The sequence below is a fragment of the Molothrus aeneus genome, chromosome 14 (genome assembly GCF_037042795.1).
Source record: "Molothrus aeneus isolate 106 chromosome 14, BPBGC_Maene_1.0, whole genome shotgun sequence".
NCBI lineage: Eukaryota > Metazoa > Chordata > Aves > Passeriformes > Icteridae > Molothrus > Molothrus aeneus.
This window is the reverse complement of record NC_089659.1, coordinates 6,715,048-6,741,709: the sequence shown is the minus strand read 5'-3', so window position 1 is coordinate 6,741,709 and position 26,662 is coordinate 6,715,048. Positions and strand designations below refer to the sequence as shown.

General features: G+C 38.4%; 1 protein-coding gene across 1 annotated transcript in view; it reads right to left on the bottom strand.

The window, feature by feature from the left end:
- AFF2 (ALF transcription elongation factor 2) overlaps positions 1-26,662 on the bottom strand; it is a 304,091-nt gene that overhangs the window by 247,806 nt on the left and 29,623 nt on the right. The window contains exon 2 of the mRNA XM_066559790.1: positions 333-453. Within this exon, the coding sequence (XP_066415887.1) occupies positions 333-453 (121 nt within the window). The remainder of the gene's footprint in view (positions 1-332; positions 454-26,662) is intronic.

Here is a 26,662-nt window from a genome sequence, read left to right as displayed (position 1 = left end):
TCCTAAAAATGAAAGAAGTTATTCTAAGCTTTGTAGGTACAAACCACTTGTAGAAATACCAGCTGCACATACTTCTACTGCAGGACTTTGCTGTATGTTAAGAGGAAGAAATCTTGAACTGGACTGTAACCAAAACTCCTGATTCTGCCAATGCAACCTGGGCAGCACATTCAGTTTGCTCTGCTGCCCTATGCTGATTTGGATAATCAGTGTATTCAAGAGTGGAAGTACCAAGGCAGATGCAATACTTCCATTTCTCAGAGCTGATGAGAAGCTTTATTTGTATTTGTGTAAGACATTCTGAAAATGCAAAATGTAACAATGTAATTTACCTTGTAGGGTTCCCCAAAGAGGTTAAAACCTGAAGCAAAGAGATCTTCATCTTGCTGGACCTCCTGGTTCCTTCTCTCCCATTCCTTCCGCTTAAGTGCACTCCGGTCTTGCTCATAGTGACTGGAGAAAGACAAAAAGGACAACACATTATTTTTCCCGTCATTTTGTTACATGTTTATTACTATCAGTAATAGCAACAAACCATCACAAACAATGTAAGTCCCGAGGACAATTCTGAAAGAAACAGCCACTGAATAATTTTCCCAAATTTAAATCTGGAATCATAAAACTGCAAAATTGGGCAGTAGGGCAGTCAGTACACTTCTAAAATGGAAAGTGATTCAATGAAACAATGAAAATATTGTTTACCAATTCACAGAGCATTATGCAGAAGAATAAAATACATTTTGACATCCTTGTACTAGCAGCCTGTAAACACACATGCACCTGCACACAAACATGTGTGCCCACAAAGCATGGGTCTGTGCAGGGAAAGCAAATGTGAAGGCAAGGAAGCTCAGCAACATCTACAAATCCATTACACTGAACATCCATCCCAAGGCTTCACTTTAGCCTCGTGTGATTTAGACCACCTAATTCTGTCCCACTTCTTGTTAAAATTTATGTATGGCTTCATTGGAGATGTCAAGGAGGGGTTAAGAAGGGTTTTGTAGAAGCAGGCTGCCAGAAAAGATTTTAGGATAGTTGATGCCAGGATCAGATAATTCTGCACACAAACACAGAAAAGGATCTAGCACCTCGGTGTAGCAATGGTGAGTGGCACTTATCTGCGTGTCAGCTTGCTTTGCGCACCTGCCAGACCTAGATGACAGGCTGAGAGACCACATTCACTTCTCCCCTGAATAACACTGAAGTACTTTGGTCTCTTGGCTCTGCAAACTACCTCCTGCTCCTCTGAGGGAAGAGATATAATTAAAACCCTGAAGGAGAGGGAAAAATAGCAAAGGAAAGAGGAAAGGAAAAGATGCATACTTCAACTTGCACTGACAACCTCTCATGTGACAAGCATTAAGGGACACTTCTGTGCTTTCAAGCCGCATTTGATTTGTTATGAGGCTTTTGGCTCTGCTTTGTGTCAGTTAATTAGCTCCCGAATTCCAGATGACAATTTGAATAGCAGATTCGGTGCATGCCCTGATGTTATCTGCAGTAAGCACAATCTCCCTGATAGATCCTGGCCGTGCATGCACACATCCACACACAGCCTGTATGTACAGATGCTTACACACAAACACACATATTCCAGCTGTAACAAAGAACACTTAATTCTCCTATCTCGGGCAAGAATGAATTAAATCTCCATAGAGCTCCACTGCACTTGGAAGATAACCAAATATCTACAACTTTTGCCTTTTTAACTCAGCATGATATTGTATTGAAAGCTTCACACCGAGAGATATAATGAGGAATGAACTGCACAGTGATGAGGCTTTAACAGTGTATAAAGTCACTGATTTCTGAGTGAAACCACAATTACTAATTTGAAGCACCAGCTAATTAAAACCACAGCTATGTATTTAGCCTCTTGTTATACCTACTGCAGTTTATAATTATGAGGACCTCTTTATCTACTCAATTAAAGTTCTTATGATTCAGGCAGGTTGTGTTTGAACCTGCAAGCCCTGTGGAGAGCACAGGAAAGCATATGTCTGTTGCTTGATGACTCCATGTAGCCTTACACTTATACACCTGTTTTTATACACGCAAGGAAAGAAAAGAAGACATGCCACAATGAGATTTCTAAATAAAAAAATATGAATTAATAATTGGTTTAAGCAATTCAAGACCACTCAGACTTGGATTGAATAAGGCTTGATTATGGCTTGTAAACTGAATGCAAAGCCACCTACATAGGCTGAGCTGAATGATTGCCATCCACATTTTCCTTCTACAAATTAGAAGGCTGAAAATATGCCATGTTTTGTTTTATTTAATTTAATTGTTTATAACACCTCCTGATGTACCGACATCACTAACACCAAGAGCAAGCTCCAGATCAGTGTTATAATCAATGCCGTATTTTTGCAGAAAGTTTGCTGGCACTGTTTGCTGGTCTCCTGAGGGAGACAGAGGAGGAAATTGTTGTAAGGACAGTCACTTTTCTATTCTAGACATGACCACATTGCCAATGTAACACTGCAAATCACAAGCAACCTGTTTGCTAAAAGGTGAAGGGGAGAATTCCTTTCAAATCCTATATCAAGATTATCATCCACAAATATGGGAGTAAGTGAATGCAAGCTGTTTCCCAAAGTGGCACCCAAAGATGAGGCCAAGGCTGATTTCATCTCTCCCCACAGCTTTGCTGGAGTAGGGGGTGGGGTTAACTCAGAAATATTCCAGCCCAGAAGCAGTAGGAACACACTATATTTATCCCTCTCATGAGGGAATCTTTCCAGAGATTTCTCTGGCAGTTTGACCCACAGACTGTGTGACTCTTCAGCAAGATCAGGTCATAGTGAAGTTGTAAGCCCAGTCTCACGCATCTAGTCTAAGCAAGATTTTATATCCTGCATAAGCAATGTTTGCTATGGAAGCGCTCCCATCCCAGCATTCACTTCAGAAAGAATTATTCATGAAAGTTAGAGCTGCATTTTACAGCTTCCCAATGGCTTCCAGGGCCTGGGGTTCCAGGGTGAAATCCTGGGCACGTTCAGATCAAACAATCTGGTCACAGAGATCACAGAGTACAGCACACAACCCATCTCACCCCTCATGTGAGGTTACAGCATTTTGTTGTCTAAAAGCCAGCTCAGGTCACAAGCATGCAAAGTATTTAGGAAACCAAGTGAGGCATTATGCCATATCCTATCTGAGAAAAAGCAGCAAAGACTCAAAAAATACTAAGATGCACTTTATGACACATTACAAAACCACAACTTCAAAAACTATGAAAACAGCACCGGTGTAATTCAAAGTGGCATAATCACTTTAAAAGACATTAACTTAAACTAACACAGTGTTTAGAATGTTAACATTAAAAGTTTGAAAATACAGTATTTTCCAACACAACACATTGAAGTGTTTCTCTTTTATTATGTTTATGAAAGATCTCTATTTCAGGCACCCAAGAGGTGAGTACAAAGGCACACCTCAAGCCCTAGACCCAAAAAACGTTTACAGTCTACAAAACTGTGAGAATCCATGTTTCAACACAAACAAAACCTTAAGTAAATTGTTATCTCTGCTTCAATCCAAATCTCACTCTCATATATTCTCTTGTGAGAACAAAACAAATAATAAAATTAAAGCTGCATTTTGAACTTCCTACTGGCAGTCACAGGGCAGCTTTAAGTGTACAAAGTATCTATGCAAAAGGAAGTGGTTGTTCATCCTGTCAAGACCATTACTTGGTTTATTTCTCTGCAAATATACTTTTGCTATGACAGTGCTTGACACAGAGCTGGTTGTGGCTACAGGAAGTCAAATATTGTGAGATCATACACAGATTATGATAACAACTTATTTGGGTTCTGTATAATTCAAAGAGGGATGCTGATTAGATCTTAAGGCTGCAGTGCAGAGAACCTAATGGGACACTATCCAGAAATTCTTACTGCAGACACAATGCAATCTCTGGGACTTATGTTTAATTTTTAGCTTAACTAATGTTCTGTGAAATACAGATATGTGATTAGTGGTGAAGGTGTCAGTGAAAACTATAGTCAGATACTGTGAGGAACATCAGAGTTCAGTCTGTCTCACTTGTAGGAGAAGTACTTCATGACTCCTCTAAAGCCAGGAGAGCAGGATATCACAATACAGGCTTTCATAAACATTTTATAAAAGAGATACAGAAGAAAACAGCTGTGGGCCACAATATTCACTATATCCAAGAGGGCAGCTCCCTAGACACAACCATTACATGACAATACAGTTTAAATATGTGAGCTCTATAGTTTTGTTACCACTTATTAGATTAATAATTGAATTTGTATGGGGAAGCCTGTATATAAATCTGAGAAGATCAGGAATGGTGAGCATTAAGAATAGTACAAGAGCACAGCAGACCATCAACCTACAAATTACCAGTGTGGCAGATATGGCAGAAAGAATAGCAACTAAAACTGCAATGTTGTTTTGGTATGCTAACACTGGGGCAAAATGCATTTTGAATAACAGCATTGGATATTTACTGCTTTGCAATCAGAGCAGCACAGATCCATTTGCCATTCTTCTCAGCCACAGGCACAGTGTGGAGACAGTGGTGAGCTGCTCCCTGTGACAGGCTAGGTGCTCAGCCTGTGTGAGCCTGCAGGGTGCCAACAAGGACAGCAGAGCTGCAGCTGCACCCCACTGCAGCCCACGATGGCTGCAGGGACAATCCAGCCCAGTCCCTGGAGAACAGAGAAGAGGAGGAGGTGGCTGAGGCAGAAGGAGGTTATATCAAGGCAAAAGATAACAGACATACACACAGGTTTTGGACTAGAAGCTAAAAATGTGGATCTGGAGATAAGAGATAAAAGTCAGATGAGCGCTGGCTACAAAAGGAGAACAAGAAGGAGAATAAAATTTGGGGCACTGGAAAGTACAGTGCAGTCATCTCTGGTGAAAGTGAGAGGATGTGGTGCAAAAGATGTGGAGGAAAAAGAAAAAACCTTTTAGGACAGACTGCAACAAAGTAAGAGGTTATAGGGAAGAGTTAAAGGGAAGCTGATGAAATGAGACCAACAGCTAAAGGCTGAGCCCTAGCGTTTGGGGTTCATTTTCAAAGTTGTGCTAACTAAAGCCACAGAAGTCTCCCAAAGCACAGAAGACTAGGAAAGAGCCTGAAAGACTGGAGAAGGAGCAGAAGAAAGAAGTCAGACCAGGCAAGTTTGAAGGAGTAGTCTCTGTGATATTAAGAAAAAGTAGAAGAGAGAAAAATTATCAAACACCTCATGTTGCAGACAAATCACGAATGAGAACAGAACACGGCTCTGTTGATTCAGTCAAAACAACAAGAGCCCAACAGGGAAAGAATCAATAAAAAAGCAGGAGCAGAGAGGCTTTATAGCAGTGACAGAATACATCCATGAGAATAAATGAATGACATTCAAAAAAGCCAGCATTTATCCACAATTTAAGGAAGAAGTAGTTGCTGTTCTCAATAACATGTCTCAATTCACAAAAATGCACACTATATCAAATCAAACATTTTCCTGTTCCACCCCCCTCCCCTTAAAATATCAGATATGCCTAAATGATGAAAGAAGTTCTCAAACTGAAATGTTTGTAATTTGTGGAAGCAAAATATAAACACAAGCTTCTAAACTAAGACACAGTGGATATAAAATAATACGAATTTGAGAACTGAAAGTCCTTTCCCAAGGTTGTTGCTTCATAGTTTTTACTTTGCCCACATGTACTCAGGAAGTTGGAGAAGTAAACTCGGAAACTGGGCTTCCTCAAAAACTAACTCATATGCCTGCATGAGGTACAAAACATCCCAAATCAAAACCCACTCAGAGTTTATTTAACTTACAGGAGAAATCCAGCTCAGGTCAATGAGGATTTCCCCCACAGTTCAAATACATACTTGATTTTCTACACCTGTGCAATTCTTAAAAGCACAAGGCAAAGAGCATTTCACCTGGCAATCAAACTAGGTGAAAGACTACTTCTGACAAATACATTACAATTGGAATTCTCCTCTACATAACTCCACTGATTTAATGTAAAAGCAGAGTACAACCACAACTCTGTACAAAGGAAGAACTGCCTTCCTTCATCTATGCAGATTCTCCCAGTACAAACAGTGGTATTTTAATGCATTTATTCCAAATGAAAAAAAAAAAATAAAAAAAGAAAAAGCAGCCTCAGGTCTTAAATTTCATAGCAGGTTATAAAATGTATTAAGTAAATGAGAGGAATTTCAAAATCTGATATTTAAGCAGAAATATGGCCAACTTAATGTATCTTCCCTGCTGATCTGAAGCCTTTGTTTCACTAATGATAAACAATATAAGCACTACCACACTTAAAATAGCAAAATTCTTCTTCCTCTGTTTATCACCACTGAGCTTACATCTTTGTCCTGGTAATTTTCCTACTTGACAGAGACAAACCAAGACATAGCAAAAATAGCTTTAAAAGTTCTTAGTATCTTTCATATTTAATGTTTACTTTAATGTTGTCTTCCTTTTCATAGCACGAATAGTTACTGAGAATATCTAGCACAGAACATATCTATCAGTGCACTTCAAGATAAATGATTTATTTTAAAATATAGAATATTCTGTCTTTGATGTTCAACAGTTCTGCAGAGAAACACTTGAGATGGTCACTGGTTATCTATCCACATGAGCTAAATCTCTTCACAATTTGCATTAGAAACAATGCCATTCCTGTAGCAGATTTAATAGAGAATACAGAAGATTAAAGCCTCCAAAGAAAATAATGCCCAAGAGACCCCTGGGTGAATTATGGAAATATAAGCTAAGGGTTTGGGTAGTATATCTCATGTTCCTCATTCTTTTTAGTTATTCCCACATGTACCAAGCACCCAGAAAATGTTATTTTTACCTCAGTTTTCTCCTGGTTTTAGTCCTATGCAGCCCCAAACCTTTCCTGAACATGAATTTGGAAGGAACAATTCTGGGGGAATGGATGGCAGAGATAAGCTCCTGGATAGTAAGCATATAAAGAATAGATGAGGTTTCAAAGGGGAGCATTTATTGTTTCCTGTATCATAGCACATTGTCTTTCAATATGATTAGTTATCAGTCTGAGTTATCAAAAAGTGGGATGAAATAAAGCGCTTACGCAGTTATGCTTCATTGATGTCAGCTAGGGGAGCATGAAAATCTCCATGAAGTTGGGTAATTGATGTGTAAATCAGAGCTCAATCACTCTGTAATAGAAATGGTCCCACTGAAAGTAGGGTTGTTGAACAGTATTGCAGAGGGGTGGGGAAGAAAAGAGAAACAGAGTCAAGACTTATTTATTAAAAAATATAATAACTGGCAATTTACACAATTTTCTCTTCAAAGGAGAAGTGCTGTCAGAGACATTTAAATGCAAGCTGCAGATCACTATATTTGGGTACCCTTATTCAGCAATAATTAACTGTTTCTGTTTTATTAAAATGCTTGGGGACACTGTTATGGATATTTAAAAAGCAAATTAAATGAACATGTTCATCCTTTGAAAGGCAACACGTGTAAATGACATCAGCAATTGTAATTTGCTTAACAATGTGTGTTCAAGGTATGTTTTGGAGTCCTATTACAGTCTTCCTGTCAGTTCAAATTTGCAGTATGAGAAACAAAAGCAAAACTGAAAGAAAAGAGGGGGAAAAGGAGCCTAAGAGAAAAATGGTTATAACCACATCTTCAGAAGGACATAAAAGACAAACAGTCATTAGAACATCAGTCACATAAAACAGCTTTCCAACATGTGGTATTTATAAGAGTAAACATCTGATTCATAAAGAAAAGAGCTGGCTGAGATAATATTATGGGGTTATTTTTGTTGTAATTTTTTTAAATAAATGAATGCACATTAAAGTGTTGATATCAACCTCCCAGAAACACCTGGAATCCAGTATTCTAGTTATGACTTGCAATAAACCACTGATAAACTCTAACAAACTTACATAAATGTGAAATTAAAGAGCATTTTTGGCATCAAATGAATTACATTCAGGACACTAGAGCTCGATTAGGAAGCTTTATTAGATGGGTAATGTGCTGTGACTCTAAGGGGACTGATTACTACAAGGGGGTTGAATAGGAAAAGAAGTTCAACCTTAACTCTCAATTTCATTGCCTGAGTTTAATAGAATATAACATATTTCTTAGTGTATTTTGGTTTGGGGTTTTGTTGTTGGGGTTTTTTTTTTGTTTGTTTGTTTTTTTTTTGTTTTGTTTTTTTTTATTTTGATCTGTCCTGGGATTTGATGTTTCTGCAAAATTCACTGAAGGCAATGAAGCCATGAAGCCTTTGCCAAAGCCTGTACTGCGTTTGGGCGACACCTCTCAATGACTTCCTCACTGCCATTGTACTTCACATGCCCACCAGCAGCCTGTGTATTAATGTACTAAGGGTGAACAGAGCTGTGTTTAGCTGCTGTGCATTATTCTTCACACACATTACTAGTAAATGTGGCATAGTGCTGCCACAAAGGGTATATTTTACAGATATTATTCCCAAGACATAACACTAATTTGAATCAATAAAAACCTTCTGACAGTGCTTGTTACAGTCTGTTTTTCCTTCACCTGAATGCCTCAAATTGTGAAACATTCCTTGGAAATGTCCACTTATTTTTGTACATGTACCATTTTCAAAGATTAAAATGCATTTCAAAGTATAGCAACTCAAAATCTTTAACTTATCACTCGATATGTGCAGATTGAATTCTTACCTATACCTAAGCCAAAAACCATTTTGGAACTCTAGTTTTGCCTTTATCTTTTCTCATTATTATAATGATATTTTTTTTAATACTGCCACTCAAAACTTCCTGGGGACCTGTAGGATGCTTCCTTAAAAGTGGAGTCCACATGTTTGTATTTGCTTGAAACGTTGGCAATGATCTGCAAGAGATGGCAGAATAGACAGAAATAAATTTTGTCTTTTAAAAGGGTCACAAAGCAATCCCTGATTAACACAAACTCTGGGTACAGATGAATCAGCAGAATCAACTGCTTGGGTATTTTATTGCAGAAATGCTTGTGTGTGCTCCTACAGCTCTAATAAATGCTTTCATTTACTAACAGGCACCTCTGCTCCCTTGAGCATTTTCACATGCTGTGCAACTCTTTAACCACATGTTCTTAAACTTAACATGTGCTGAAGAATACCACCACAGGAAAATTGAGAATTCAGTAGAATGACTATTTCATTCATCACTTTTAGACTGAGGGAGAAGTTCACTCAGGTCTTGGTGTGCAATGCACACATACAGGCTGATTCAGACTCCAGTGCACAAAAAATAGTACTGAGCACCTAATAGAATTTAATTGTTTGTTATTTAGGACATTTTCTGGCTAAAGTAATTATAATTTACATAAATTATTCTTCTCTCAATTGAAATCTGTATATAATTGCCTCCATGTGTTTTAGTAGAACCAGAGGAAAGAACAGAGATGATCAAATAAATGCAAGGCGCTCTCAGTTTAAATTCAAGTTCAGCTGCATCCCCTTTTCAATGCTGTTGTGAAATATATTTCTCATCTTGGGCACTACCAAGTTGCAGGAGATGCAATGATGTTGTAGCTTTGTAAGACCTAGTGCTCATCAGGATCCAAAGAAGCTAGAACATTTCAAACTCCCAATTTTCAGCCTTCTTCCACCAGACCTTAAGAAGCCTCACAGAAATAAGGTACCTGTTACACACAGCATAGAAGAGAACAATAATATTTTGTGCTTATTTTTCCTAACTATATTCAGAGTCAGCAGGTCAATGGATTATCATCATCCTTGGCTTCTAGTAAGGAAGATAATCTGTAACAAATACTGTTCATACCTTCAGCAAACATATAATGTTTATTCCTCATTTATAAACACAGCTTAAAATATGACAAAATAATTTAACCAAACCAGCACAAAGTTCATCAGCATTGCTGAGGTTTATATCCTCTCTAAGGGCATAGTTCAACTCAACTGATGCTACTGGCAATTTTCCCAGTGAATTCAATGAGGGCTGGATGGGACCAAGTCATTTAATAATGACAAAAAAGCCAGGTCTCAAAATGCAGCCAGCTCTAAGCAGCAACTTCTTGGTATAAACTAGATTTTCTGTTATATTCCTCATGCTAAAAAGAGATTTTTTTATCCAATGTCAAGAGTTTAAAACTCCTAAGTACAAATCAGCACATACCAGAGCTACAGAACTTCTATGGTCATTACTTGAAACTGATATTGACTGTGGAGATTTTCTGGCTGTCAAAGGTAAATAAACATAATGTACAAATGTCTTAAAAAAACCCCAAAACCCAGAAATCAAGCAAGATACCAAATAAGTTTCCTAATCTACCACATAGGTCATTATCTCCTTGAGCTAAAGACCACTTATATATATATATACAAATTTATTTTGTTTTAGTGGTGTCATAGATTGTACACGTGAAACCTCAACCAGCTGACGAGGGAATAATCAAATTTGCCTCTCTACCACAATGAACACTGACACAGACACACACACACCAGGCAGCTGATCACACACCCTGTCACAGAGAAAAAGTAAACCAAATGTAACATTCTCCCTGAAAAAAACAACACCCTTAAATTTAACTCAACAAGGGAATGCTGTGCAATTAGGGATTTGGCATGTAGGTGTTACACAGGTTTAAAATATGCTCTGGGACTTGAAAGCTAAAAATGAGCACTTAATATTGTAAAATACTTCTTCAGACAGAGTAAAATCATAACAAAAATGTTATTTAGACTGGCTAAAACTACAAATTCATGCCTGAAATTACTTGAATTTTTAGGGTGGGTGTGATGCAAATGATTATCCCAGTACTGCAGTTCCCCAGAGCCAAACAGAAATTATATCTGTCTCTGCAATTATGTTTTGAATGTGTTTGAAACCTCATATCTATCACTGACTTCATGAATGACTGAAATATCACAATGCAGAAAACAAGGCCACTTAAGGGCAGACTCCCAGAAGGAGATGAGACCAAAGCTCTGTGTGACCCACGCTGCCTCTGACAACAGGCACCAGGCCCAGGGCAAAGCAGTCTCCACAATATTGCCACTGCCCTGAGAATATCTGGGCACATGAAGCTGTGTGTTGAGTACAAAGGAGCAGGTGTGTTTATATATTTAGCACCTCTAGAAGACTCCTCTCCAAAAAATGCTCAGAATAGGCTATGGCAAGGAGTTCCCCAACTCATCTGAAAATCACTGCCCTAACTCAAAGGAAATTGCTGCTCACATCAGGTCCAAAAACGTCACTGATTAAAAAAGATTCCATTATACTGAACACATGAAAAGAGAACTCACAAGTATTTTTGAGAGGCACTGACACTTACTGCAGGCAAACAGAGAGGAAGCTCCTGTGCTCTTTAGTCTCTGTAGAACCTCAGGTGCACATTCCACAGCACTAATGATACCCTGCACTTTTAAGACCAGATACATGGGTTACTGCATCCTGAATAACAGTTATTTGCACTCCAAAAACCTATTTCTGTCCCTTCTGCTGTCAATCAGCAAATGAGTATCACTTATTTTCACAACATGAACACAATGTGATACTTAACAAAAGTGCATCCTTTTTTAATTCCCTACCATCAACCATTTGTCTAATAGAAATATTATACTATGTAACATGCACATATTAAAATGCAATGAAAGTTGAATCATATTCATTGGAGGCTGGCCAACTTCAGCACATTTTAGTATTTAATAATAAAACAGTCTAGTGTAAAAATATGTAAACTAGCTTCCATCCTGCTTTAATATTCACTTAACATGAGAAGAAAGGGAATGCAATTTTGTTTAAATATTAAACATTACATTTCTTCTTTTGATTATTAAAGTATTATTAAAGTTAAATGAAAATGTGTTTGCAACCTCCTTCCTCTGAAATCTTACAGGTCACTGTTACCACTAATATTTTGTCCCTCTAGCTAGCTTCTTTGGGGATCTTAAAGCACTTTAGGAATCAGATCGAGCCATGCTCAATTACACCTCTGGGATGGAGCAACTACTGTCAAGCAAAACAAGTGAGGGAATGAAAGTTTAGGTGAGGTGATGACAGTCATTCAAGAAGATATGGCTAAGGAAAGGAAACTGAGGAGTCCCAGCTCCAGACATTAAACTTTACCCTAAGACCAGCTGTAACTTGCAACCCTTCATCCAACCTCTGAGCTCTGAGATGACAACCACAAGCTGAAATTTAAGACTAACACCACCACATAGCAAGGAGGAATTATCTTTATGTGCCTTTCCAGAACACTGGGTCATACACCATGAGACAAGTTTTCTCCTGCTGAATGTCACTGGGAGAGGTCAGAAAGGATGTTCTTATTACACTTGCTGGAAGAATGGAGTATATCAAATGATTTAATTTTGTATAGTGCCCCACTTACTTTGACAAACTGATACAGCGCAGGGCATAATGTCATTAGGTGATTAAAGCACAAGAGCACTCAGCTTCCCACCTTCTTTCATAACAAGAGCCTGTGAGAGCTGTTACAGCAGGCTCAGCACCAGCAAAGTTGTGGCTGGGCAGGCAACACAGACCCAGGACCACAGAACACCAAACTCCTCCTGTCAGCAGGAACTCCCACCCTGGCAGTGACCAGGAATAAGCTTTGTAGTCCTCCTGAGAGATCGCACCTTCCCCTTGGGCTCTTGCAGCACTTTCAGCCCTGGCAAGACCCAAACCCAAGTGTGACCCTCAAGTATCCTACACCCAGCCCTCTGATCCCCACAGCAAAAGGACAGCAAAGTATTGACAGCAAAGTGACAAGACATGGACAAAGTAAAAAGTATGGACAAAGTAAGGATATGATGCGCTTCACTTTTCAGCCGGTATTGCCTTTAAAAATAACAAATGTTGAGTTCTCCTCATTATGCCAAATGTATTGGAACCTCAGAACCCACAGTAGGAAATGTGTGTTTTGTCACACACGCCCTTTAAATTTATGTTTTCTTTCATACAAATATCTAATGGGGTTTGAATAAAATAAAATCTGCACATTGCCATGTGGAAATTAATTTTAAAGAACTGTTTATCAATTTAATTTCACTGATAGTAACAGACAGATTTATGAAGCAATTAACTAAATATTTGTTTTTTTCACATTTCAATTCATTATAGTAAATTAACAATTTTCCACTTGAAAGTCTTGCACTGCTACACTGAAAGCCTAAAAAAACAAGTGTATATTTCTGTCAGGCTAGGAAGGATTCTCTCATTTTCACAATGTGGATTATTCTCCTCACATTAACTTAATATACTGTATATGTAATTCAACCCCTCTCATTTCTATATTACCACAGAACCTGTCATTCTTTAAATGCCAGTTTCAAGCAACCAGACATAAATAAAGAATAATTACAGCTCTAAAGCCAGTGTAACATCTGCTCAAGAAAACAATCCTAGAGAGTGGATTTTATAGCCAAATAACACCCACCTATGGTTCAGACAATCCCAGAGACAAAACCAAGTCTGCTGACAGATCCAGCCTGACCCTGAGCTGTGATGCCAACATCAGACCACGAGCCCTGACAGAGCCAAGGGAAGGAGCAGAGTGAACCGAACCTAACGTGACATTAAACACCAAGTAAAAAGTTCACCCTTTCCTCTAAGGGTATGTATAGCCCCATTTCACACCTACTTTTACTTATTTCAATGATTTAAACATCTGAATTAATGATTTCAGCTTCAAGGAGGTCATCTGGCCATGGCCGTGTGGGTCTCTTTACCAGTGCTGGCCACATTAAGGAGCAGTCATAAGACAGAACTACAGCTTTATGTTCTTTTAACTGGTATTGTACCAAATTAATATCAGGAGGATTATACTCTATAAATATAAAAACATCAGCTCGTATGGCTATTGGATTCTTTTCTCTCTGTGTTGGTCTGAACAGAAATAGCCTTGGTCCCTCCATATCTCAGCTGCCCTTATGGAGAGCAGATGTGTCAATTCTTACTGATCTCATGGGTTTCTGTCAGGTCAGCTCATCAAGGATAAACTCTCTTGAGGAAATTCTACCTACCACATTCCTCAATTCCGCACAGATTCTGGTTAAGTATTTCCCTGAATAAAACATAGCTTACTTTTTAAAAATCATCCTGTTAATTCACTGGATTACAACACAATCACATCAGAGTATTAGTCTAAATAGGATTTTGTAGTCAGATCAGATCTAGAAGATTTAACATTTTACAGGCCTCCATCTCATAATGCTGACAGAAATCATCAGGCAAAGAGAGAAACTGGGACTGCATGTCACACCAAACAGTGGAAACCAACCCTGGAAACTATCGGATAAATCCCCCTGGTTTTTTCCATTGTTAATATTTACAAATTTGTCAACAAAGGCTCTCCTGACAGCTACTAGTTCAAAACAATATGCAAACACTAGTTAAACAGTTAATTGCCATTAGTAACATGCATTGAGAAACTGAGGCATGGAGAAATTAAAGAACTTGTTCATGGCCACAGAATGAATCAATGGCAGCAGCAGGACTTGAACCACTTCCCATTGCCCATGTCTTAGTCCTGGTATTTACAGCTCAATTAACCTCCCTTTTTAATGATAAGGAGTCACTATTACAGCATATCTATTTGCAATACCTGCCAGAAAACGTACCCCCTGCTTTTCATGTTGCAAGGGTTTAAGCATAAACTGAATGTTACCATAAATATTCTTTTTATAGTGGTTTTCACTTTTTAGTTGCATTATCACTAACATCAAAGTAACACTTCAATTTTAGCACTCGGGAGGCTAATAAATATCAAATTAATGAAATACTAACAAATGCAAAATACTCCAAGTGGCTAGTAGAGAGGCATTAATTCTTGATAAATGGTCCATACATTATTATTATTTGTCAAGTTTTTAAGCACTGCTTAGTATGTCATCAATCTACCAGGTTAAACAGATGAAATAAGGATCAGCACAGTATTTGAGGATTGTTAAAAACACAGACAACAAATTGGAAATGCTCTATCTTTTTCACTTTAAAAAAAAGGAACAATCAAAAATATTAAAAAGAAAAAAGATCAGTAAATTAGGGATCTGAGTACAGGGCATTTTCTGGAGACTAATGATGGGCTGGGATAGATGGCCCTCACTTCTACTTTAGGTTATCAACTCCTCCCACACAGTCATTAATTCCCCAGGAAATGCCTTTTGCTTCAATAACTTTTGCTTAAATAGATCACCAGTGAGAGGAAAAAAGTCATGCCACTAGAAATGAACTACAGTAGAGCCTCTGAGCTGCACCTGCCATAATTTGCACATAAAGATTTTACAGGTGACTTGCAAAGGCCATTTTAATTGTATTTCCTACTCCTCCTTTTTACCCTTAGCATGATAATAAAAGCAGCCAGTGAGCAGATTTGTGATGCTCACTCTAAGTTTGCTGAGAATGCCTGGAAATGTTAAGATGCTTTCGTTGAGCTCTCATCCATTAAAAGGCGCAGGATACTGAGCCTTAATTAAGAGCTTCTAACAGTGGCTATTTCTGATAGATGAAACCGCATTAGGCCCCTTAACAGGAAGGGAGGAGAAAGATGGGAGAGAAACAGAAAATAAGGTTTCAAACCCTACTTGAATAGCAAAACAACTCCTAAAAGAACATACTAACAACTCCTTAATCTGTTTGCAAGACACGTTTAATACCAGGATGCTGTGGAGAGCCCCTGCATCACTCAAGTTTCATTATCGTTACAAAATATAGCAGAATGCCTTACTCACAAGTTTATTATCATAAATAATTAAAACAAAACTATCCTTATGGTATGAAATAAATGAACAAAGTACATTATAGGATGCATTTGTTCTGTGTTTTATAGCTGCTTCCTGGCTCCCTACATCAGAAAATTCTCGAATTTGCAATCACTCTCCTGCTCATTAGTCCAAATCAGGAAAATTTTACTGCAGCTGGCTCAAATGACTTGTTCTGTCAAAAACAGGACCATAAGTGCTCTTTACTAGTTGCACATGCAACATACTCTTTTTGTGATAAATCAGAGTATGTGATATGCAAAATGTTAAAAGAAAATCAAAGCATAGGATTGATTGCTGAGAAAAGAAGAAAGAAAACAGAGAAAAAGAAATTCTACCTCTAAAATGGACTGTCTGATTTCTAATTACAAAAATGTGCTAAGGTACAGATGAAATTATTAAATCTCTGCAATACTCACGCTAACAGTTTGTTCTCATAAGCTTGAAAGTGTTGGGCACACTCATGATCTTTGAAGTTTTGCTTTGTTCCTTTGACTTATTTTATGCAGGTCAAAGATCACCATCGCTGCACATATCTGTCACTGAAGGATAATAACACTACAACTCAGTTTGGAATCAGGCTGGGCTGGCATGTTAAACCAGCAACAGACACATCAATCTTGTGCTCCTGAAGTTCAGCGCCAGGAGAACCTCAACTAATGATAGTTACTGGTTTCTGCATCTTGATGCACAGGTTAAGTCTCTTCTTTTGAGCAGTCTGTCCTCACGGACAAGCAAAACATGCCAGGAAAGCAAATTATCCTGCTAATCCAGCAAACACTGACAGAATTCTACTGGAGAGCAGCAGGATTGCAGAGAAGCATGCAGAGACCTATGGCAGCAAGAAGGAGCATTCCAGGAAGACTGAGAAAACAGAACAGTCATCAGCAGTTGGGTAATAATCATAATTTGTGAGAACTGGAAATAGTATTATTATTTGTGCAGTAGCATACAACATGAAATACTGGAGCTTCCCTGCTGTCTGCCAAGTAACTGATCAGCACCAGCCAACCAGCAGGTCAGAATATAATCCCTCATTCAACTGGAAGTAAATTTTCTAATCTATCACTTGACCATGATAAAAAGCAGAATAGTTTTTATTTTTACCTAAGAAACCAGCATGCAGTATGAATATATAATGCATTTACCAGACAGTCCTTTGCATACAGCAAGTCCAATTGGTACCTGATGAAATTCCAGCCTCTGTTTTACTCTTACAAATAAATGAGATCAATGCATGCTTGTAACAAAATGCAGCCATAACCTTGGCCCACAATGAACCTTGCCTGCCATGCTAAACAGAAAAATTTTATACATTAAGACAATGGCATTTCTTAGTCCCAAAAGCAAGAGGAGGAGAGGTGATGTTTATGTCAGTGTTCATGCCTCCACTTGTCACACAAGGGTTGGTGTAAAACACACAAGAGGATGCCTTTGCTGAGAGTTTTTGGTTGAACTGAGCCAGATTTCTGAGCAGGTACATATGTGTAGATGTGTTTACACTGCACCAGTTCCTTGAGAGCCCTCACCTTACACTTCACACTTCCCACCACAAGGGCTACCAGAGAGGAAATTTAGAAGAAACAGATCACGTGCAGATCATACATGTAAGTGCTTGAGAAACTCAGGAGGCAAATAGGGACCTTTTGTATTGGAACTGATATAGTATTTTTAAACAAGGAGAGGAAAAGTGGCTCAAAGTTCAAGCAATGAGTGTAATGGGCTACAACCTTCTCATAAAACATAAGAATTGAAATGGCAAAAATGGCAAGAATATACTTGTTTCCACTTCCACTGGGTCAGCATCTCCTCCAGGTGCCTAGAGACAAGTACCACATTCCAATGTGCAGTTTATATTCTTTCTATCTCAGGCACAGCTGAACATTCTCGTGGATAAACTATCCCTCTTTTGTGCATCACAACCAAATCCCTCCAAAATGAAGTGGGAGCTCTCTGTTGACCTCAGCAAACCCCACACCAGGCCCTACTGCAGTAGAAGGATGGCTTTATTTTGCAAAGAGACAGTACATATCAAAATCACATCAAAAAACATACTGTAACACAGGAGAGTAAATGATTTTTAATCAAACACAGCCAGTTATGTATTACCTTCTTTACACAGATATTTCCACTGAATCACTGTTGAGAAGGGAAGGGAGGGGAATCTCTTTGCACTCAAAACTCACATGTACTACTATTCCCTTGGGAAATTCTGCACAGAGAAGTACTCTAGGGAGCCAACTACAGCTGAGTAACAGAAGAGAAATAGCTAGTATAGCTTCCTATTTACAATAAAAAATATTTGCACTTAAAATGCAGAACTAGTAAGAGACAAAAATATGATTAATACATGTAGGACTTTTTTTTAATGGGAAACTCTGAACAGAGCCATCACCAGCTACTCTGTAATCACAGCACATAACAGTTGAAATTGTAACTGATGCTGCAGAAATGAAAAAAAAAAATTAAAAATTGAGAAATAACACTGAAATTATTGCAGCCAGTTTGATGCCACTAATAAAGCTGACCTCAGAATCGAACAAGCTGCTGGTATGTTTGGGCAGAAGATGAAATACCTTTCAGGAGTTTAAATTCCAATCCTGGGTGAGGAGTTTCTCTTAATATCAAAGTAGCTTCTTAGGAAAGCAAATGAAGTACATTACCTCTGGTAATGGTAACCATTTACTCCTTGAAAAGCCTTGAGAGAGCTCTCACACAGGATAGCCTATGTTTTATTAAATCCTTTTGCATAGTTTTATTTTCAGGTCATATAATCTGAAGGACAAAGTATTCGCTTAAACTTTTTAAAGTACTCTGTTTTTATCAAGGATTAGTTTTTCTGATTCTTCAATAATTCAAGCTTCATCCTAACTATGTACCATGTTTAAATGTGAGCAGCATTAAATCAGAACATCATCACACCATACTTCCATTGAATCCCAAATGTTCAGCACAGACAAACTGCTGGCAAGACAACCAACATTAAGACCTTGCTAAGATCTTAAATTATTCACATTTTTTGTTTACACCGATGAAACATTATTATTAAAAATTATTTAATTGCATGGCATGAGAACATGGCCACATCTGCCTGTAGGCATTTATTTTTCTATTTAGAAAATGTGAATCAGAAAGAGGGAATTGGATATTACCTCAACTCACTGGTTTACAGTTATATCAAATAATGTATTATTATTTGGTACAATACTGGTGCCTTAAAGTTGTACAGAAAAGTCCTACTAATAAACCAGCTAAGCTGTGCATAAAGATGCCTTATTTTACAAAAGCAGATAGGTAGCAGATATATTTAAAGTAAAAAAATAGCATCTATTATTTTTAAATAATGCTGAAAAGAATTTAAACCATGGAATCATCAAGATGCTTTTACTGGGAACTTCTCACGGTCATTTTAATATTCATTTTGGCATTATACAAAGCACAGAAACTTTACCCCAGACACCAGAGGACATGAGACCTGATGCACACAGTTCAAAACTGGAGTGTGATGGCAAATATGCATGACTGAGGCACCAAGAAGGAGAAGCAACTGCAGTTTAGCTTGAGTTTCTGCTAATGATTGAGAAGACAGGGCTGCTTAGAAAAGCCATGCTTGACAGAGAGGCACGGATTGCCCTCCATTTGCCAGGTGAAACATGCTGCTTTGTTTTCCTTCCTCGTCATCATGTACCTCTCAATCTTCTCAATAGGACTGAACAATTCCTTATACCAAACTGCTCAGTCAAACAAAAGTAGGCCTCCCCTGCTTAGCTGGTTTATTCCCCACCTCCTCTAACACTTGGAAAGGATTCAGACAAGAGCTACAAGAGCGATTAGAGCGCCTGGAAAAACTTGCCTTACAAGGAGAGACTGCAGCTCAGTCTATTTGGTTCATAAAGGAGAAGGTTAAGAGGCAACCTGATCACAGACTATGAATACTTACAGAGGAAAGAGATTGCAGAGAGCAGATGGGTATTTAATCTAGCAGAAAAGGGTGTAACCAGATCCAGTGCTTGGAAGCTGAAGCCAGTCAAATTCAAACTAGTTTATGCAGCATCCATTTTCAGTGATAACAAAATAATAACCACTTTAAGAACTTAACTAAAAAGCAGGGAATTCACAACCATGCAGTTTTTAAACAGGCATTGGAAATCTTTCTTAAAGGTACATTATAGCACAGAGGGCTTGGCTCAGGCCCTGGTAGGAGGGATGAAATGAAACCTCAAGCTAAGTAGCCCCGAGGATGCACTCCTAGCCTGAGCTGCAGAGAAACTCAGACCTGTATCTAAATGGCTTCATCCACATCACAGGAACACAACAAAACCACAGGACCAGAAATTTCCAGCATGTCTTCACAGTGACATTCACAAACTTGTGCACAGGAAGATGCCGAAGTTCTTAGCCATGATACAGAAATTAATTTGGAAAGGATTTTAGATTAAAAAAAAAAAAAAAAACAAAAAACAAACCAAAAACCATATAAAACAGCCTAGCAGACACAAAAGATACAATGTGATGCACTTGAATCTATGACTGTCATATTAATCCATAAAACAGTAGTCAATCACTTAAGAATAATATAATCCACCAAAATATAGATTGGGCCATTCCATTCCCCCAGGCAGCCCCTTCTGCAAAAGCAGCAGCAGGCACCCATCTGCAACTGGGCCACAGTGCTGGTACGTGAGGCCCTGTGGAAAAGTTTTGCACAGCACCACATCTTCCTCAGTAAGGCCTGGAATGACTTGTTTCAGACAGCCATGCAAGAGTTAAATATTACTGAGTTGCTAGGAAAAATACCATCAAACCAGTTTATATCTTGCCATATTTCCGCTCCATTCAAGCTGTATTATGCTGCATACCATTTCATCACTTCACAATGCCACAAACTACCTTTTAATGCAAAACAAAGCTTTTCAATGTAAAGCCCCATATTGTAATCCAGAAGAACTTTCCTTATCTATTTCGACAGCAAATCTTTAGTGGCAACCACATGTTATTGTGTTTTAGGATTGAGACTTTTGTATGAACATGCTGATTGTCTCCTTGAGACATATATAATCAGCATTTTGTGCCAAGAAACACTTAAGCCAACAGAGACTTATACCATTCAGAAATGCTGTTGGAATTGAAAATGTATATTTTGGCTTATTTCCTTAAGCCTGTGATAGCAGGAATTTCTTAGGGGTTTTTTATGATTTTATTTTAACTTCATTCTCTTCTCAAACTCTCAGAGATTGAACAAAAAGTCAAAACACATGTTCTGAAAGAAAGGAGCTATGCCAGGAAAATAATTCATTCTGATACAGAAGTGCTACCTAATACAGATCCCTCCTGGCACAGGGACATCCACCTTGGAAACTCTTTGGTCACCTCTGCCTGTGGCTGAGGAGCTGTGCCTATACTCACTCTCAGGCAGCTGTGAAAGTGGAAAGGAATGCACTTTTTTAGATAAGTGAGTGGGTATGAATCTTACCCAGGAACAGAGCAAACACCAAAGCAAACAAGTGTCTATTTGTGTGTTTCAGCAGCTCCCGAATGTCAGTTAACGGCTCGGAGGAGTTGCAGGAGTAGCGTGTTCAGTATTCAGAGAGCATCCACCACATTTGCTGCAACAGATATTTTTAACTCCCATTTGCTCCATATGTAGAATGTGCAAATACACAAAAGAATGTCTTAATTGGTCCTGCTTTATATAAATGAATAATGGGCTAAATGGGTTGAAGTGAATGTCATATTTATCTCTCCACTGAGGAAAGACATGATGATTCAGAAACAGTGAAGCCAAGAGGATTCAGAGCTGTACTCACAAGTGGAATATATATCTCTTGTCAATACATTATGTATTCCATTTCTACTACAGCCCCCTAAAGGCACAAATAGAAAAAGAGAAGCAAAATCTAAATGTTTCATTTCTGCTCAACATATATTCATGGATGTGAGAGGTTTTTATACTTGCTTTCAGGACTTAGGAATCAAATCTCTGGAGCTCTTTATTTTACTGAGTTTTTGTAAATACTAAACTCTCCAGTGTTAGTTTCATCATTTGATATTACCATTGCCAAAAGACATTTTATATTCCTAGGAAGCAAGGCACAAGTAACAAAAAAGAGACCTGAACTTGCCCTGGCACACTTGTGCAATCCCACCCAAGCTAACAGCTCTAGTCTGCAGCTGCAGCACCTTCCAGTTAAGCAGAGACACTTCCTACCAGGCATTGGAAAGCAGGTCAGGAAAACAAAAATCTTTAAAGATCGGGTTTGTTTTTTTTTCCCTGCTTACAAGTTTCCACATACAACTACTGATTAAAAAAATCTATGTAAAGAGCATATGCATTTTATATCCTCCTCTTAAAAATACAAGCATCACCAAAGAGTTCCAAGAAAAATAAAAAACATGGTGTGCAAGACTGTGCTGATATTTTGATTCTGATGATTCTGAAAACTGATATTTTCAAGTCCTGCTGCTCTGGTTGGATTTAATAATTATACTGAGCAGAAAGCAAGTCTCCTCTGCACTCACCCTGCCAAGCAGGGAATCACTTTTAGGGCTGCTGGAAAGTGGAACATCTCATTTCCATTAATCTGGCTCATAGCTTCAGATTCCTAGATGGCATTAGCAGAGCACCACTTTCAGCCAGAGTGGAAGTTCAGCCTTGTGTTTAACTCTCCATTAACTTGAGCATGACAGAGTGAAAATGCAGGAAAGATGGCAAAAAAAATCATCTGGTAATATTTTTTCAGCAGAAGGAAAAGCTTTACAAAATGTATAGGTTCAGTTATTCCCAAAGCAGTGTTTTGTTAGTAGCATAGCTGTGCATAGAGTGCCATGGCTGGAGGATCTGCCTTGCCCACGGCAAGTAAGGTAAAGCCTCAGGCACATGCAATTTAAAATTCATTTTTACTCGAGCAGATAGCTTCAGACCAGCACCTATGTTTATTTTATAAATACAGCACTCTCAATTTGCATTCCTGTAGTTCCTAGGAGCTAACACCAAAACCATCTTATGTTTGAGATGTGTTTTAGATAATAATGCACAATTGTGTCTTTAAAATCCATCAGCACAGGTTGCAAAGGATCCCTCTGAGTTCCCGCATCAGTCCAAACCCTCAGTAATTTCTTCCTGGACACACCCATTAGGAAGTGACACTGCTGGCAGAAGGTATTTGTCAGATTGTGTCCAAGCCAAAAAACCACCTCCCTCACACTGTTGATTTTAAATATTGTTTCTTAATTGAAAAAGAAAAGAAGGCCCTCCAAACTTCAGTAATTCTTTTGTCTCATCAGTTACTAGAGGTGAGCTGAGGTGTGCAATCTGGGACTGCCACATAAAAATGGTGGCCAATTAACTTACTGCTGCATTTCCCTCTTCCTGCTCCATTTCATTATCCCAGTACTCACATTATTCAATATTGAAAAACAGAAAACTGTCAGTAATGACTGCTCTTGACAAGGTAAACTATCTTTTTCTTTTAGGAGTAAAATTCTGATGGATGGTTATAAAGCTGACTTATTCTTGCTAAAACAACAGACCACAAGCTGCCCTTGGTCACCTATGGACATGTACTGCCACAAGAAAGAACTACCAGGTATAACCAGATAACAGAATCTTGGCCTAAATACTATTGTCCCAATCAAGTGATTAGTTCATTTTGTGCATTACATTATCCAAATACAGCTGAAGGTCCTCAAATCCTACCAACTTCCCTATGAAGACAATTAGATGTTTTACCTCACTGTGACTTACAGGTGAGAACTGTAAGTTACTTCTTACAGTAACTTTAGGTAACTGTAAGAAGCAAAGAAATGGTCACCTCTAACGAACTGCTGCTTCAATTTAGTATAATATCAGTCCTGAATAGTTTTGTAGACATTTCAATATTTTTCTTATTAAAGAATAAATCTTGGACAAAAAGATACAATAGTGTCACCTATTGATTTCTATGTAACAGGTTAACAAGTAAATAGAGTTAGTAAGCATAGAAGGTACCATTATCCAAACACCATTTACAAATGACTCTTGATTTCTAAAGGAGAAGAAATGCCTGACACACCACAGTTTCCTACATTATCCATCAGATCACCCCAGTTGGGTTCTTAACCATAAATAGTCAGATAGCATGAACAAAGGTCAATGAGGGAATTTACTGCTGGATGACTCCATAAATTGCTAATTCAGACACCTAAAGCCCAAGCTATACCTGCAGGCATTTGAGACAAACAGTATCACAGTCTCAATAACAAGGAAAGACAAGTGAAACCTGGTCTGCTTGAGTGTTTGATGCTTCATTTTTTGAAACCTTAAAGTATAAGTACTACTGAAGAATGAAAATTTGCATTTACTGCCTCAGGGAATAATAAAAAATATTTTGCTAACTATTGCAGAACTGTTTTGAACAATTAGTCACAGGTAAACACCTCAAAGAGCTCAAAAATTAATTTTTTAAGTTTTCGTCTTAACAGATGCTCTTAAAAACTATGAATTGGTATTTCAGGGAGTAAGTTCATACCTCTTGACATCTACTAAAAGCTGGCTTGCTGTATGAAGGAAAAGAATATAAATGAAAAGGACAGGGTATCAAATAAGTTATTGTGTCCCAAGGATTTGAACATGACAGTGCAGATTTGGGTAAGTCCCGAATTGGTTTATTCAACCATAGCTCAGATAGTGAACAGTTTCAACTGCACTTCATATGCCCAGCTCTGTGGCCCATGTTCTTATCAAGATGCATGAGCTTGAGAGGTCTCTGATATCCAAAAAAACCTGGATACTAACCCAAGAACAGGAGTGTTCAGTATTCAACAATTACAAGGAATTAAAAGCTTCTTTCTTTTTTTCTTTCTTTCTATGGCTATGTATTTGCTGAAGGTGAGGCAACAGTTTATCAGTTTTAATCCATTTTAATTCCCCTGCCTCCATGAAAGCAGAGGGTGAATTCACAGGGTATCAGTCAAATTGCCTTACTGCTGAAGAACACAGCAGGAAAGCTCAGTTTGAAAGAGGAAGCCAAAAAGAAGAACCAGGAGATACACCATTCAGCCGAGGGTGCTGTACAACAAAGAAACTATTCAAATTCCCAAAATAATGTTTGGTTATTAGCTGTACTTACATTATAAGAAAAGACATTATGTATGCTGATGGGACTTAAGATCCTTACAATCCCTTGGAAAAGCAACTCTCTCCAGCTCCGCATTTGGCAAGAAAGGAACATATAAGGAATAGGATAAGCCTGGCTTGTGCTCTAGCACTCTGGGCAATATTTGCTTTCACTGTTCCATCAGCAATTAACAGTGCTTCAACTTCATTAGTTCATTAGAAATACATTCAAGAAATGAGGTGGCAGCAGTCTACAGTAAACACACAGAATTCCCTTGCACCAAACAACAAAGGGGGGATCCCAAAAGTTAATAATTTCAGCTTGCAATGCATCTAATTGCCTATATTCTTCCATGGAGAGAGTCCACAGAATCAGACAATACAGATTCAGCGAGAGGAGCCACATCCTAAGTCTAAGGAGAAATTTACTCCAAGACATAGAAGAAAACGCACATTTTGGAATATTTTCCTGTAAATAGCTCTCTATGTCCCCATGTCCATAAACACCTCCAGGTCTCTGGGTGTTGTAACAAATTATCAGACCAACCATTTGTTTCAGCAGTTGGTGAAATCAAAGGTTTTAAACCCTTCAAAATGCAAAAGGACAACGATGCACTCAATTTATATCTCTCATTGTGTGAAAGTCAGGCATTTGTCTCATTCTTAGCTCTGCCTTCATCATGCCATATTTTTATGTACACTCCAAACACATCCATACACAGCCAAACTGAAGGTTTTTCCTGAGTAGCACTGGCTCTCCATGAATTAATTCCCATCCTGGGAAGCAGTGCTGCAGGTCTGTTTCAAACAGAACGACATTTGCAGCAGAGTCCAGCTGCTGCAATCTACCCCGTGCAGATGGACTAATACATTCCTTCATGGGTATTATCTGAGCTGCAGGGCCAGAAAGCAGGGGAATGTGTAACAGACTGAGCTCTTGCCACATTGTGAGAAAAGGTAAATTGTCAACAAACATTTCCTACATCTGATATCTTTTGTATGGAGAGCTACGCTTTTAATAAAGAAGCAGCTGCCACTGCTGAACGATTAATCAATACTGGTAAGCTGACATCTTAAGAACTTGCTGAACTAAAGCTTTTCTTTTCCTCCTGCATTTACAAATAAAGTGCTCACTATTTGACTAAAGCCTGTCTACTTGACTGGAAAATATCAGAGTCCTATTTAAATGACATTTGCAGAGAATGAGATTTTATCCTGGTCGCTGCTCCTTATCGCTAATAATAACATCAGATTAGTGGATTTAGGCCAGCCGAGTAGCAATGCCTTTTCTGATCCCTTCTTAAAGCAGCTCTTTCCATCTGTCTAGCCAAGCTTTCCTCTGCTTGTATGGGCCAACGATTAAGTCTTAAATGGAGCTTCAATTGATACCATGTGGGATATCTATACAGAGGTTCATTGTGTTGCTAAATTCCAGCCAAGACATTTATCAACTCTGACTACTGCTTACTTCAAAACAGCAAAACACCTGGATATTTCCAGGTACAAACGTTCCTACACTGTGTTGTCTTCTTGAATAAGAACAATAATTAGACAATCCGATTTCAAAAATGCACAATTTGCTCTAATAGCCTCCAAATAAGATAGAGGATCAGACACCAAGCTCATTTCAGATAGTGTGACTCAACTGAGTGCTGCAGAGTACTGGCTGCACGACTTTCTGCACACTCAGAACCCATCCCACAACCTATCAATTAATGGGTGACTTACACTTAAGCACAGTATGGCTTGCCAGCAACATTGGTTTTCAATTGGGGCTTATGAGGTCTTGACTGAGTAATTTGGACACTGGCAGAAGAT